We start from the raw sequence: 16,828 nt of genomic DNA, 5'->3' as shown, positions 1-16,828 counted from the left end.
TAGCCAAGATATGGTAGCAACCCAAGTGCCCATTGGTAGATGAATGGATAAAGAATATGTGATACACACACACACCTATACACACACACACACACACACACACACACACACACACACACACACCATGGAATATTACCCAGCCATAAAAAAGAATGAAACCTTGCCATGTTCAACAATGTGGATGGATCTAGAGGGTATAATGCTAAGTGAAATAAGTCAGTCAGAGAAAGACAAAACCATATGATTTCACTCATAAGAAACAAAACAAATGAACAAAGGAAAAAGAGACAAACAAAACAACAAGACCCTTAAATATAAAGAACAAGCTGGTGGTTACCAGAGGGGAGATGGGTGGGAGGATGGGTAAAATTGGTGAAGGGGATTAAGAGTACACTTACCATGACAAGCACTGAGTAATGTGTAAAATTGTTGAATCACTATATTGTGCACCTAAAACTAATACAACACTGTAAATTAATTATACTGGAATTATAGATAGATGATAGATAGATAGATAGATAGATAGATAGATAGATAGATACAAAAACACTCTCCTGTATAATGGTATTGTAACTCACTTTGACTTTTCTCTGGAAAACAGTACATTCCACAACATCACTAAAATGATCAAAATTCTGCAAGCCTTACTATGTGTAATAATCTGGTTTAGTAATCCCCTATGCCCTATATTAGATCTGAAAGATGAGAGATTCAGATGTTGAGATCTAAAAACATCTGTTCAGTTCCAATATGATGAGATTCTAGGTCAGTCAATGGGGACCAGAACTATTTATTCATGAACTCAGTTCTTTCTACCAGATCCAAACAAGAGGGAGCCAACAAGGAAGATTATTCCACAGGAATGTGAACCATACAGTTATTAGGAATGTAATCCATATATTTGAGGTATTTTCAAGATAAATCTTAACTCTGTGCTCAGGAGATGTTCTTCCATCTCCCATTTACCTGGGAACCAGGTTGGAAGTTTCTTGAGATGCAGAGTTTCCTGAAAAGCCTTCGCAGAGCTCCCTTAACCTCCTGGTTCCTCAGGCTGTAGATCAGTGGGTTTAGCATAGGAGTAACTACTGTGTAAAACATGGCGACTTGGCGATCCTGGTCCAAGTCATAGCTGGAGGATGGCCGGAGATACATGTAGATCACAGAGCCATACAGGAGCAGCACAACCAGCATGTGGGAGCTACATGTGGACAGGGCTTTGCGCAGGGCAGCAACTGAATGCGTGCGAGCTATGGCAACAGCAATGCGGGCATAGGAACCTAAAATGAAGAAGAAGGGACTGACCACCACAGCTATGCCCTCAGTAAATATTAGCATTTCATTGACCACTGGTCGGGTGCAGGAGAGTTTTAACAAGGGTGTGATGTCACAGAAGAAATGGGTGACCTGGTTGCCACAAAAGGTTAAGCGGGTGACCAACACACTATAAAGCAGGCTGTTGAGGCTGACAACCACCCACGAGGTCAAGGTTATACGCAGACAGAGGCCACGGCTGATGATGGCAGAGTATCTTAATGGGTCACAGATGGCAACATAGCGGTCATAGGCCATGGCAGCCAGCAAGTGGCCTTCCATGCTGCCCACAGCCATAAAGCAGAAGAGCTGGATCATGCAGCAATTAAAGGAGATGATTCTATTCACAGACAGTGTGTGCACCAGCATCTGGGGAACAGTGATGGTTGTCAGAAACATGTCAATAAAGGAAAGCTGACTGAGCAGGAAATACATTGGAGTCTGAAGCTTGGGGTCTGAGAGGGCAACAATTATTAATAGGGCATTGCCCATAAGTGCCACCAGGTACATGGCAAGGACGATCCCAAAAATAACTGGCTGCATCTCTGCCCAGCTGGACAGGCCCAATAAGAAAAATTCAGTTACTTCTGTCCTGTTTCTAGTGGCCATAACACATGATCTATAATACCTGCAAAGAGCAAGTGTTAGTATCAAATAATTCTGAAATCTACTCTGAGATAGCTTTTAGGAAACTTCTTGCACGCATGCCCCTAGTTTCCAAAAGAGTTTTTTCCTTCATTTCTTTCCCTTGTCATTATCTTTCTATCTATCCACTGGAGTACCCACCCACTCTTTAGTTTATTCCAGGTTCATTTACTGACTATTTTATAATCTCTCAATGTGATATATATTAAGGGCATCAGGATAAATCACACATGGTTCCTGCATTTTCAAAATTCCCTGTATAACAAACAAGGGATCACTAAATACAAAATTTCTTTGGCATTTGCTCTGTGGTAAACAGCATACTAAATATCATACGTTTAATTGTCACAACAATCCCGTATGGTACAAACTACTTTTATATTACAGACAAGAAAACTAAAGCAAAAAAAACTACTTTGTTGAAGGTCTTATAGGAGCTGGGAATCAAAACCTTGACTCAACCCTGTATAGTTTTATTAGACACAAGCACCACATTTCGCTGATTGTCAGAGTTGGAAAGAAAACAAAACTTATGTCAAGGCTCCAGGCAAATGTCTGAGTCTCTACATCTCTGATGGGGCACTGGAGTGAAGATCTGGTCCTAACTTTGTATGTCCAGAAGCTATTGTTCTTTTGTAGGGGAGTTCTTCTTCCATTAAGTCAATTGAACTTACCTGGGATGAGAGTAGAAATGGTTAATAACATCGTTGCTTTTATTAATGATTAATTTTCAATAAATAATGTAAACTGCCAGTGGATGGGAGTGTTTCTTTCCAGTTAAGGTTTTCCCTATAGGCAGATGTACATGGTACACCAAAGAGGTAACATTTTGGGACTACTATATGGATAAGGATATTTTGATGAAATACTGTATTTCTTCATGAATGTGAGAAAAATTGTTTTAAAATAGTAAGGTATAAAAGAACATACAATAAAAAGCATCAGTCTCTGACCCTAACTTTGCACCATTTTGGTTTTATCACATCTGGTGGTTCATACATTTACACCTTTAAATAAAATACTACTTGTTTATGTATCTATTTACCAGTTTTATCAATTTATCTTTTGGCTTTCTACTATGCAAGATGATTTATCTTGTTTCCTTTATCCCCATTCTTCTCTCCTCCCTTCCCCAATTTTTTGATGATTATTTTAGTTCTTAAATTTGTTGCTTTTCTGCTTTCAAGCAGTATACTTAAAATCTATATTTTTTATTCCATCAACTGCTGACTCCACTTCTCTTCCTCATCCCTGACCCTCCCAACATTTAGAAAGCTATATCTTGATCTATATATTGTCAAAATTGAAAACATATAAATTATGAGTTGGAACCACAATTATTTATTCCAGGTAAAAACTATAAATTAGTAGACAACATTTACATTAGTATAACTACATAAATAATTTTCATTGCAGAGCCAAATGATGAGCTATAGTTGCATTTATTCTTTGATGAGTCCAGTGTCCCACCTCATTAAGGGAGAGTATTCTCAATATTCAGAGAAAGAATCAAAACACTTCTCTTAGTGATTTTCTTCACTCTAAAGATTATGGAGGGGAACTTAGGTGGCTCAATTGGCTGAGCGTCCAACTCCAGCTCAGGTCATGATCTCATGGTTTCTGAGTTCAAGCCCACATCGGACTCACTGCTGTCAGCCTGTCAGTGCAGAGACCACTTTGGATCCTCTCTCCCCCTCTCTTTGCCCCTTCCCAGCTTGTGCTATCTTGAAAATAAATAAATATTTTTTAAAAAAAGATCACGGAACAGGAGCTTAAATGATAACAAGGACTTACATTTTCCAGTGTCTGATAGTCTTTATATCTTCCTGTATCTTTCTCTATGTCTGTGGATATAGATCAAGCTATACCCTCCTGTGATCCTATTACCCATTCAAGGAAGTGGTGACACAGAGACATTAACATCAAGATATAGATGAAGGTGAACAAGAAGAGATGGGAAGGAAGAGAGATGGGATAAGTTCCTTCATGGGGAAAGGATGAAAGAAAATGAACTTCAAGAAGGAAAAAGTGCCAAATATATAGATTTATCCATTATGAAGAGAATGTAATAACATAGAGTCCATTTTCTTCCAAGAAAAGCAAAACAGTATTTTTAAACTAATTATATGCAAAAAGAGTAATAAGCAGTGGTAGTACTCTTGGCTGACTTCTTCAAAACTCATTTCTGTATATTTCCTATTTCCCCAAATGTCAACATTAGTCTTGTCAGAGCTCTGTAAGTCCTATTTAGACAATTTTGAGGGATTAAGGATGCTGATGGTTTGGAGTAGTCCATTTAGGGAAGGAAGGTATGGACACATATTCATATACAGATTTGAACACCTCAAGACAGTAAACTAAACGGAAATCAGAGAGAGAAAAAAAGGAAGAATCCCCAGCATGAAACAGAAAAGCATCTCAGGTTCCCACCTGGTGCTTCGGGGATATCTAAAGTCATGGAGAAGGAACAGAGCTAGAGTGTCAGGCTTTAATCATGCTTATTCTTGTCTTTCTTCTTTGATGAAAGAACCAAGAGATATTAGATAATTCACTGTTTTATAAATATCTAAATATTAGAAATCTGCTCTATTAAATGCCTTCTTGGTCTAAATTCTATTTCTAGTCTGTTCCCCTGTGTTGATGAATCACAAAGTTTGAATCTGAGATGTATAAATTGGAATTTCCTTTTCTCTGTCTCAAAAATGCATCTTCCAAATTATCATAAAATAAATTAGATGCTCTGTCACATATTTCTTGCACCTGGGAACTGTGGAATGTCTTTCCATACCCTCCCTGACTGCATGACTATATTCTCCATCTAAGCCTTCATAATTTCACTCAAAATCCTATTTTTTCATGTTATAACTGACAATTCTCCCATCCCATGACTTCCCTTGACTATAATACTAGTTCCTCATTCTATTCTTTGATATTCTTAGTACCAATACCACACTATTTTCTAAAAGAGGGCTATGATTTATTATTTCTTCTTTCCTTTTGATTTACCATTAGGACAGAAGATAGCCTTATTCTCACCTTTTCTCTGTATCTGCCACCATACACTCAAGATAGAAATTTTAGGTAGAATTGTGCTCCCTCTTCACCACAATCTTACAAAAATAAGGATTCTCTTTCCATCATTTTCCATAAAAGCCTTTCTATATAGTAGCTCATTCCAGTGAAGTGTCACTTATACACACTCACCCTGGACTCTACCAACCCTAGGCACCTCTGTGTTCAGATGAAATATTAATTATAATGGGCTGAGCCCATCTACCTTCCATTATCAGCTGGGACTGGAGAGTGTGCTTCTTCTGCTTCCTTACACCTGGATCTCACCATAAAACTTCTGACAACAATTGGGTCTATAGGGAAGGTCTACTCCCTGGGGGACACCACAGGTTTTCTTGCGTAATATCAACAGTTGAGCAAGAAAAAACCCCAAGAGGAAAATGATTCCCATTTCATCATTTCAAGAATACAGCTCTCCTAACCTATCCTTTCTGTTATTGAGTGTTATTAAATCAAACATCTTAACTCAGCTGAATTAGCTACAAGGCATAAGGCTTTATGAGATACCAGTGGGATGACTCTGACCCCTGCTGTTTCCATTCTGCTCTCCAGTGACTTTTGCATTTCCTGCCCTCACTCAACTGCATTCTTTGTTGAAAGTCATCTGCCCATTTTGCTTATTTATTTTAGAACTATCATCTTCAAAATACCTGATTTGAACAAGTCTTTGAATATAAAAGAAGCAGTAAGAAGTGGAGCACCACACTGAAAAATCTGAGAGTATATGCAAATTAGAGATATTCTTGGTCTCACTATAAAATAATGACATATAGGGGCGCCTGGGTGGCGCAGTCGGTTAAGCGTCCGACTTCAGCCAGGTCACAATCTCGCGGTCCGTGAGTTCGAGCCCCGCGTCAGGCTCTGGGCTGATGGCTCAGAGCCTGGAGCCTGTTTCCGATTCTGTGTCTCCCTCTCTCTCTGCCCTTCCCCCATTCATGCTCTGTCTCTCTCTGTTCCAAAAATAAATAAACGTTGAAAAAAAAATTAAAAAAAAAATGACATATAGCTTATTGACACAGGTTATACATTGTGGAAATGACTGTAAATTGGATACAAACAGGTACTTTCCATGATTAACCTGCAAAAGTAGCTCAGTCACAAGCTAGAAAACCAAATTATTAACTGATGAATATGATCAAAATTCAGTGGAAACAAAGAGATTTTAACCAATCAAAATATTATCAATTTCCTCAAAAAATGTAATACATTTATTTTTGTTTGCAGTGGATCTATTTGACTTTCTAGTGGCCCTTCTTACTTTGGGGAAGTGATTTCTTCCCGCAATGGATACAGGCTGATGGCATTGTCAATCGGCTGTGTTTCATTTCTACTAATCTCACTCTGAGCAGACAGTCCTGGATTTTAGACTGTTCTTTCCTCCCAATACCTGATTTCTTATCCCATCCATACACGTACACCTCTGTTTTAATTACTGCTCTAATAAATAGATCCAGACATTGAATAGAAACAGCTGCTAATTTCACCAAAAAAGTGACATAAGCAGACATTCCATCTCCCATACAACCTAGGAAGTAGTCTCACCTTGCCAAAAGCCAAACATGAATCTGATAAACCTTCTACATCTAGCTTCCAACTTATGGAAAATATAAAGTGCAGAGGAACACGTTAAACTACAATACCTTGATTAACTCACACAAAACCAGACTGTAGGAAATTCCACAGGAAAATTACATGATGTCTTCCACAAATAAATTGCTAGAGATAGAGGAGAGGGGAGAAGAGGAAGAAAAAAAGGAGGTGGGGGGGAGAGAGAAGAAAGAGACTGAAAAGACAAAATAACCAATTACAGTATGTAAACCTTACTTGGATTTTAATTTTAAAAACTATAAAAGTGTTTTATTATATTTATAAAAACAATGAGAAATTTCAATACTGGCCAGGAATTTCAGAATATTAAAAGAATTATTTGCATTTCAGATATGATAATAACATTGAGATTTTTGTTTAAGTCCTTATCCTGGAGCACCTGGGTGACTCAATCGGTTAAGCAACCAATCTTGATTTCAGCTCAAGTAATGATCTCACAGTTTGTGAGTTCGAGCCCCACACTGAGCTCTGTGCTGACATCACGGAGCCTGCTTGGGATTCTGTCTCCCCCACTCTCTGCCCATCCCCCACCAGCTCTCTCTCTCTTAAAAGAAATAAAAATAAACTTTTAAAAAGTCCTTATCTTTTAGAGATTGGTATTGAAATATATATGGATGAAATGATACGGCATCTGGGATTTATTTCAAAGCTAATGAGGAGCAGGTAGAAGCAGAAAAGATACAACATCAGCAATGACTTGACAATAAAGTTGGGTAATTATAATATTCTGTTATGGTTATTTGTGTCAGTTAGAAATATTTCATTAAAAATACCAGGATATTTTTTAGAACAGTTTGAGAAAAATAGATACTAACTCTTCTTTAAATGTTTGGTAGAATTTCCCCGGGAAGCCAGCTGGCCCTGGACTTCTGTTTTTTGGGAAATTTTTGATGGCTGATTCAATTTTTTTGTTGGCTATTGGTCTGTTCAAATTTTCTGTTTCTTCCTGTTTCAGTTTTGTTGGTTTATATGTTTCTAGGAATTTATCCATTTCTTCCAGATTACCCAATTTGTTGGTATATAATTTTTCATAATATTCTTTTATAATTGTTTGTATTTCTGTGGTGTGGCTGTGACCTCTCTCATTTGTGATTTTATTTATTTGGGTCCTTTTGATAAGACTAGGGGATTATCAATTTTATTAATTCTTTCAAAGAACCACTCCCAGTTTCATTTATCTCTTCTACTGAGTTTGTTTGTTTTTAAATGTTTGCTTTATTCATTTTGAGAGGGGGAGAATGGGGCAGAAAGAAAGAATCCCAAGCGGGCCCCATGCAGAGCATGAGAGCTCAACCTCATGATGGTGAGATCATGACTTGAGCTGAAATCAAGAGCTGGATGCTTAACCAAATGAGCCACTCAGGTGCCTTTCTACTGTTTTTTGTTGTGGTTGTTTCTATGTAATTTGTTTCCATATCATTGATTTCAGCTCTAATCTTCATTGTTTTCCTTCTTCTGCTGGCTTTAGGCTTCATTTATTGTTCTTTTTCTAGCTTCTTTAGGTATAAGAGTAGGTTGTGTATTTGAAATTTTTCGTGCTTTTTGATGTAGACCTGTATTGCTAAATACTTCCCTCTTATGACTACTTTTGCTGCGTCCCAAAGGTTTTGGACTCTCATGTCTTCATTTTCATTGGTGTCCACTATATGGCCAACAAACCTTTGACAAACCACGAAAAAATATCCAATGGAAAAACGACAGTCTCTTCAACAAATGGTGTTTGGAAAACTCAGCAGCAACATACAGAAAAATTACATTGGACCACTTTTTTACACCATACAAAAAAATAAATTGAAAATGGATGAAAGACCTAAATGTGAGACAGGAAGCCACCAAAATCCTAGAGGAGAACACAGGCAGAAATCTCTTTGACATCAGCCATAGCAAATTCCTACTATACATGTCTCTGGAAGCAAGGAAAACAAAAGCAAACATGAATTACTGGGAATTTATCAAGATAAAATGCTTTCACACAATGAACAATCAAGAAAACTAAAAGGCAATCTTTGGAATAGGAGAAGACATTTGCGAATGACATATCTAATAAAGGGTAGTATCTAAAATATATAACAAACTTATAAAACTCAACACCCAAAAAACAAATAATCCAGTTAAGAAATGGGTAGCAGGATTAATAGGGGCACATGTTCCCCAATGTTTATAGCAAGGTGTCAACAATAGTCAAATTATGGAAAAAGCCCAAATGTCCATCAATTGATGAATGGATAAAGATGTGGTTTGTGTGTGTGTGTGTGTGTGTGTGTGTGTGTGTGTGTATGTGTGTGTGTATCACATACATACATACACACACACACACACACACACACACACAAAATGCAATACTACTCAGCAATGAAAAAGAATTAAATCTTGCCATTTGCCACAAGGTGGATGGAACTGGAACTGGAGGGTATTATGCTATGCGAAATAAGCCAGTCAGAAAAAGACAGATATATGTTTTCACTCATATGTGGAATTTGAGAAAATTAACAGAAAACCATAGGGTAAAGGAAAGAAAAATAAGTTACAAACAGAGAAGGAGGCAAACCATAAGAGACTTATATAGAGAACAAACTGAGAGGAGGTGGGGGGGATGGGATAAATGGATGATGACCATTAAGAAGGGCGCTTGTTGTGATAAACATTATATGTTAGTGAAATAAATCAGTAAAAGACAAATACCATATTATTTCACTCATGTGGAATTGGAGAAACACAACAGATGAACATAGGGGAAGGGAAGGAAAAATAAGACAAAAACAGAGAGGGAGGCAAACCATAAGACACTCTTAAATATAGAGAACAAACTGAGATCTATTGGAGGGGGTGTGATAGGGGGAGTGGGCTAGATGGGTGATGGGCATTAGGAGGGCACTTGTTGGGATGAGCACTGGGTGTTTTATGTAAATGATGAATCACTGGGTTCTACTCCTGAAACCAATACTACACTGTATGTTAACTAACTTGAATTTAAATAAATGGATTTTTTAAAAAGAATACTCAGTGGGGAAAGAATAATCTCCACAACAAATGGTGTTGGAGAAACTATATGTGGAAAACCACATATACAGAAATGAAATTGAACCCCCATCTTACACCATACACAAAAATTAGCTTGAAATGGACTAAAGACAGAAACATAAGGCCTGACAATGTAAAACTTATAGAAGAAAACAGGGAAGAATTTCCTTCACATTGGTCTAGGCAATGATATCCGGATATGATACCAAAAGCACAAACAACAAAAGCATAATCAAGTGGGACTACATCAAACTAAAAAGCTTCTGCACAGTAAAAGAGACAAAGAAAAGACAACCTAGGGAACAGGAAAGAATATTTGCAAGCCATTTATCTGATAAGGGGTTCATATCCAAAATATATAAGGAACTCATATAGCTCAACAGCAAAAATAAAACCCACAAATAACTCAATTAAGAAAGTGGCAAGGGATTTGAATAGTCATTTCTTCAAAAAGGGCAATCAAATAGTACAAAAAGACAATCAAATAGTGAAAAAGTACTCTGCTTCACTAATCAGCAGTGAGATGCAAATCAAAACTATGATGAAATATCCCCTCACATCTGTGACAATAGCTGTCACCAAAGGGGCAAGTTGTGAAGAAAAGGGAACCCTTGGGCACTGATGCTGAAAATGTAGATGGGTGCAACCACTACAGAAAACAGCATGGAGGTTCCTCAAAAAATTAAAAATATAACCACCATATGAACCAGGAATACGACTTCTGGGTATACATGCAAAGGAAATGAAAGACGGATATCAAAAAGATATGTTTATTGCAGCATTATTCACAATAGAAAAGATTATGGAAACAACTTAGGTGCCTTCCAGACAGGTTTTTATTAAATTCCAGGTGGTTAACATATAGTGTAATATTAGTTTCAACTGTAGAATTTAGTGATTCATCACTTGCATACAATACCCAGTGCTCATCACAAGTGACATATCACCTATTTAACACTTCCCCCTGTCCACCTCCCCTCCATTTGTTTGCTCTGTATTGTTAAGTCTGTTTTCTGGCTTGCCTCTCTTTTGCCCCCTATGTTCATCTGTTTTGTTTCTTAAATTCCACATATGAGTGAAATCTAACTGACTTACTTCTCTTAGCATAATACCTTCTAGCTCCATCCACGTTGTTGCGAATGGCAAGATTTCATTTTTTTTTAATTTTAATGTTAATTTATTTTTGAGAGAAACAGAGACAGGATGCGAGTGGGTTAGGGGAAGAGAGAGAGGGAGACACAGAATCTGAAGCAGGCTCCAGGCTCTGAGCTGTCAGCACAGAGCCCCACATGGGGCTCAAACTCACAAGCTGTGAGATCATGACCTGAGCCAAAGTCGGAGGCTCAACCGACTGAGCCACCCAAGTGCCCCTAGATTTCATTCTCTTTTATGGCTGAGTAATATTCCATTTATCATTCAACCATAAGAAAGAAGGAAATTCTATTTGTGACCACATGAATGGATCTTGAGGGTATTATGCTGAGATAAGTCAGACAGAGAAAGAGAAATACTGTATGATCTCACTTTATATGTAGAACCTAAACTAACTGAACTCATAAAAACAGTAAAATGGTAGCCCAGAGACTGAGGAGTTGGGGGAGTTGGGGGGGATGTTGTTTAAGGATGCAAACTCACAACTAGTAGATAAATAAGTCCTGGAGATGTAATGCACAGCACTGTGATTTTTTTTTTTTTTTTTTTTTTTGCACAGCATTGTGATTATAGGCAACAATACTGTATTTACAAACTTCAAAGTTGCTAGGAGACTAGATCTTCATTTTTCCTACCACAAGAAGAAATAATTACACGACATGATAGATGTGGTAGCTAACACTTGGCTGGTGCCACAGTCCCTCCCCTCCCCACCCTTATCGGTGGTTTCATTTTCTGCAGTTTCGGTTAATTACAGTCAACCGTAGTCCAGAAGGAGATGATCCTCCTTGTGACATATTGTCAGAAGGTCAGTAGATGCCTAATGCTATTTCACATTGCCTGTGTCATTGATCTCACTTCATCTCATCACATAAACATTTTATCATCTCACACCACTGCAAGAAGGGTGAGCACCATATAATAAGGTACTCTGAGAGAGAACACATTCACATAACTTCTGTTACAGCATATTGTTATAATTGTTCCATTTTATTACCGATGTTGTTGATCTCTTACTCTGCCTAATTTGTAAGTTAAACTTTATCATAGTTATGTATATATAGGAAAAAACATAGCATATATAGAGTTCAGTACTATCTGCTGTTTTATGCATCCACTGGGGGTTTTGGAACATATCCCCCTTCGGGGTAAGGGGGGGAACTACTGTAATAATATTACCATACAAAAATGTATCAAATCAACATATTATACACCTTAAACTTACAGTGTTATATTTCAATTATATTTAAAAAGTAGTCCATGGTACTGTAACAGCATTGTATGGTGACAGATGGTATCTACACTTTCGGTGAGCACAGCATGACATATGGAGTTATCAAACTACTATGTCGTACACCTGAAACTAATGTAACATTGTGTGTCAACTATACTTCAATAAAAAAAGGGTTCAAAATATTTTTAATTATTATTCTAAATCTCATAGGAGCCAATAAAATAGAAGTCAAGTCCACCTCCCAACAGGCTAAGCACAGCCATTTTGTTTTCTTCACTGTTGAAACAGTTTGCTGTTCTTTGTTTTATTCAGAAAACTATTAAACTTTACATTTTCTCTCTATATCTTACTTGAAAATGTAAATAAAATTAATTTAAAATATAAAAAATAGAAATCATACACATCAGAATAAGATGATCACACGACGGCAGGCTCATGGAAACTGAGGCTAAGATATGGAATGGTAGAATCATGGCCCCCATTTCACACTCACTTCTGGGCATATATTTGCTCACTGAATGGAACAGGTGTAAAATTGCCATCCCTATTTGCCTAAATTGTTCCCTTTCCCTAACTTTCTGATACACACACTTCCCACAAGCAAGCACACCAAGTTAAACATGGTCATAATTAACTTCACTGTCTCTGATTTAGTTAAGATTTCATAGTATATTCTCATATTTCTTCAAAACTGTGGGATTACATATTCTAGCCCTAGTGACTCATTTATATCTACTTTGATAACTGAAGATAAATGGTCTGAGGAAGGGGTTCCTGAGGCATGCTGATGAGGAAGCCCTGAGCACATGTGGAATGAATGTGGAATGTTCACAGCTCTGTCAGAGCACCACATTAACAAGAGCTGAATCTGAGGTTCCATAAGTTGTCCAGGGCATCCGTCCCTCATCTTTCCAAAACTGGCCATGCTTAAATCTTCCCACTTCTTTCCTCAGCTAACCAAAATGGCTCTTAGGCAGGCTAATCACTTTTCCCCGTCCAAGCAGCCTGTGAAGTGCACTCTTGACATCCTTGTTGCGGAGGCTGTACACAAAAGGGTTGGCCAAAGGTGTAATGGCAGTGTACATCACAGAAGCCACCATGTCTTGTTCCTGAGAGTTCTGGGAAGAAGGCTGGAAGTAGACCCAAATAATGGTGCCATAGAGGAAGCCAACCATGGTGAGGTGGGATCCACAAGTAGAGACTGCACGGTGGCGACCAGCAGCTGAAGGCAAACGCAGGATGGTGGCCCCAATGCGAACATAGGAGAGTACAATAAGGGCACAGGGACCTAGCATGAGGAAGCCACCCTCCAAAAATATGGCCAGCTCATTGGAATGTATGTCAGAGCAAGAGGCTCGCAGAAGTGGTCGGTGGTCACAAAAGAAGTGGGGAAGGTTAACGTTGCCCTTGGCATCCCCAGCCCAGTATAGAGGCAAGAGAAGTCCTACATGCAGCATGGTGTGCACTATGGACACCATCCAGCTCAAGGCCAGTAAGTGGGCACAGAGTCGACGATTCATCACTGAATGGTAGTGCAGGGGGTCACAGATGGCCACATAGCGATCCAGAGCCATGACAGAAATAACAAGTGTATCCGTAACTCCAAATGCATAGAAGAAAAAGAACTGGGCCAAGCAGCGGGCAGCAGGAATGGCTGGGTAATTAGACACCAGATGGACCAGCAACTGGGGCAGGGTGACTGTGGACAGCCCCATGTCAATCACAGAGAGACCACGGAGCAGATAATACATAGGTGAGTGGAGCCTGGAGTCCCGGGAGATTAGCAGCACTAGAGTCACGTTCCCCATTATGGTGGCCAGGTAAATAGCCAGGAACAGGAGAAAAAGGAGATTTGGGGAGATTCTAGCTCTTGAGAACCCAAGGAGCAAGAAGACTGGAGAGTGTGAAGCATTAGGGGTGCAGCCCATGATAAATGACAATGAGCCTGCCTGAAAGAGAGTTTGTATCAAAAAGCAAGTCATAGGTAGTAAGCTGAGGGTCATAACAGTTCTAATTGATTTATGTACGTTATTCAAGCTCCTTAAAGACTTAAATTCAACTGACCACCATGGCCCTTCTACTAGGTCTATGACTTCACTTCCTTAATTTATTACAGCATTTTCTCCATTACTGCTTCCTTTTCATCCACTCTAGTGGCTCCTTTTCTGTAAACCAGCAACCCTGATAAAGTTCCTCAAACAGTTTTAAAACCTTCACTCAATATGGTCTTTTCATTCTACTATTACTCCTCTCCTTCCAATGGCAAACTTGGTGACAAAATTCCTATACTCACTGGCACTAGCTCCTCATCTTCAGTTTATACCTCATCCCACTGCAGCCCTCATGATCTCTTCTCTCTGACCCTGTAAAGAACATAATGTATCATTTAATATGTAAACATATAAAAATGGTTTACTATCAGTGGTTGGTTTTTATAGTGAAATTGCTTCAGGTTGTCCTGAAATAACTTATTTTTACTCTTTATTCAATTTTGTTGGTTGATGGCATCACCATTATCATCTATCTGGTTGCCCAAAACTGGGGTCAATCTCTCCCTCATCTCCTCATGTTCAATCACTCCTTGACTTCTACAATTTTCCTTATATCCATCCTTTGCTCTCGGTTGAGTGTTATCCACTCACACTATTTAAGCTTCAGCAACTCTGACCAGTGTTAATTTCATAACCTCATGACAAGTTTCTCCACTTATTTCCCTTGATAGATCTTCCATACTGATTTGAGAGGAAAACTTTCAACAAGTGATTCTCTATTTAAAGAGTCCGGGTCTTCAGAATAGAACCCAAATAGCTTGATCTGGTTTGTAAAGAACTTTCATTGTCAATAGCTAAACTATCTTACCAAGTTCATGCTGAGTCATCTACCCAGTATTTTTTTTTTATTCTCAAGTTAGTTAACATACAGTGTAGTCTTGGCTTTAGGAATAGAACCCAGTGATTCATCACTTACATATATCACCCAGTGTTCATCCCAACAGGTGCTTTCCTTAATGCCCATCACCCATTTACCCCACCCCCATCTATCAACAATAGCCAAATTATGGCAAGAGCCCAAATGTCCATTAACTGATGAATGGATTCAGAAGATGTGGTATATACACACAATGGAATACTGCTTGGTAATAAAAAAGAATGAAATATTGCCATTTGCAACAACATGGATGGAATTGGAGGGTATTATGCTAAGTGAAATAAGTCAGAGAAAGATAGGTATCATATGATTTCATTAATATGTGGAATTTGAGAAACCTACCCAGTATTTTTAAAACTAGACAGTTCTTTCTCAGTTTTATGAACATGGTAAGCTCTCAGATTTCTGTATATCTTCATATTTTATTCTGAAAGCTTCAGTTTCCTGAAATATAAGGTACTAAGCACCTACCCCACTCAACACAGGTAGAAATTTTGAAAAAATACAATAATCGCCTCTTTAAATTTATAACTGAACTTTCAAGAATGTAAAGGAAATATAAGGGTTGGTAAACAAGTAGGGATATGAAAAACTAATATCTAAATTGTCCATGATGGTGTAGGTGGTGGTGGTAACAGGTAGGTGAGAGGGGCTTAGTATCAGTCTTGGTTGCCCAGAGGCTCAAGTAACAATTCCCATGTGGAACAGGAGGTGAGAGTATAGGCCTGTGTGAGCCAAAAGATATACAACATCACATTAATTTAGGACAGTCGAAAAGTTAAGCTTTCGAAGAGAGAATATACACAAATAAGCAAATGTATATATACCAGTGGCTACAGGACACCCAAAGAAAACTCTTATCTCCCAACCTGTACTGCATGGAAAGGAAATGTCTCCCATGAGAATGAAGGTATGGGTCTGCACAGCACACAGAATGGGTAAGCTGATTTACAGAACACATATGATCCCACACCCTGCAAACTGACAAGCTAACATAAAAATAATTCTCAGACTGCTGCCTTACAGAAGTAAACATAAAACTTCTCCTCAAGGACTTGCAGACCCCAGATGATGCAGGAATCCCACAGGTAAAAACCAACCAAAGATATGAGTTCACAATTCACAATTACTAAAACAAGACCTATTTATTATGAAGACAATCAGCAATCAATAAATAATAGAATCATTTCCCTCTAAATATTATAAAATTAACTAATCTGTCAGGTTTTATAAAGTTCGTTTAAAATACTTTGTGTCTAAGGGAGAGAATAAAGACTATAAAATGATATTATAAAAATAAAATGCAACAGGCCAAGATGGCAGAACAGCATGGAAGCTTTTTGTGTGTCTCGCGTCCATGAAATACAGCCAGACCAACACTAAACAATCTTACACACCTAGAAAACTGACTGGAGGATTAACACAACAATCTGCACAACTTGAACCACAGAATTCAGCAGGTATGTGGTGTGGAGAGGTAAACTTGGGGAGAGAGAAGCCGGTGGCAGGCAGGGAGCCGCTTTTGCAGGTGGAGACAGGACTGAGACTGGGCGGGGGGAGAATACGGGAAAAGCACCCCTCCCCAAGAGCAGCTGGAGAGAAAGTGGAAAATTGGGAACAGCCACAGGGACTAAACTAAAAAGGGAGAAAGGAGAAAGGAGAGGGTTTAAATTTCATTAAGACTGTAAACAAGGGGAGTGCAAAGTCTGCAACTCCACCGCTCAATACCTGGCGGTGCTCTGGTGGGAAAGGTGAATCCCTAGGAACAGAGTGGGGTCTGGGAGGTTCTGAGGCCACATGGGGAAAAGTGGTTCCACTGCTGGAAGGACACTTGGTAGAAACTGTTGAAGCCAGCTG

At 38.6% G+C, this 16,828-nt stretch overlaps 2 protein-coding genes across 2 annotated transcripts; both read right to left on the bottom strand.

The window, feature by feature from the left end:
- Positions 1-936: 936 nt before the first annotated feature.
- On the bottom strand, positions 937-1,920 carry LOC125150475 (olfactory receptor 1361-like). The gene has a single exon (XM_047830425.1). The coding sequence runs from the start codon at positions 1,918-1,920 to the stop codon at positions 937-939; it is 984 nt and encodes a 327-aa protein (XP_047686381.1).
- An 11,076-nt stretch (positions 1,921-12,996) lies between these two features.
- Positions 12,997-13,971, bottom strand: LOC125150474 (olfactory receptor 1B1). Its single transcript, XM_047830424.1, has one exon. The coding sequence runs from the start codon at positions 13,969-13,971 to the stop codon at positions 12,997-12,999; it is 975 nt and encodes a 324-aa protein (XP_047686380.1).
- Between the last annotated feature and the right edge of the window lie 2,857 nt (positions 13,972-16,828).

This window comes from Prionailurus viverrinus, chromosome D4 (assembly GCF_022837055.1).
Source record: "Prionailurus viverrinus isolate Anna chromosome D4, UM_Priviv_1.0, whole genome shotgun sequence".
Taxonomy (NCBI): Eukaryota; Metazoa; Chordata; class Mammalia; order Carnivora; family Felidae; genus Prionailurus; species Prionailurus viverrinus.
Note: the sequence above shows the minus strand (reverse complement) of the source record. Positions and strands in the feature narration are given on the sequence as shown.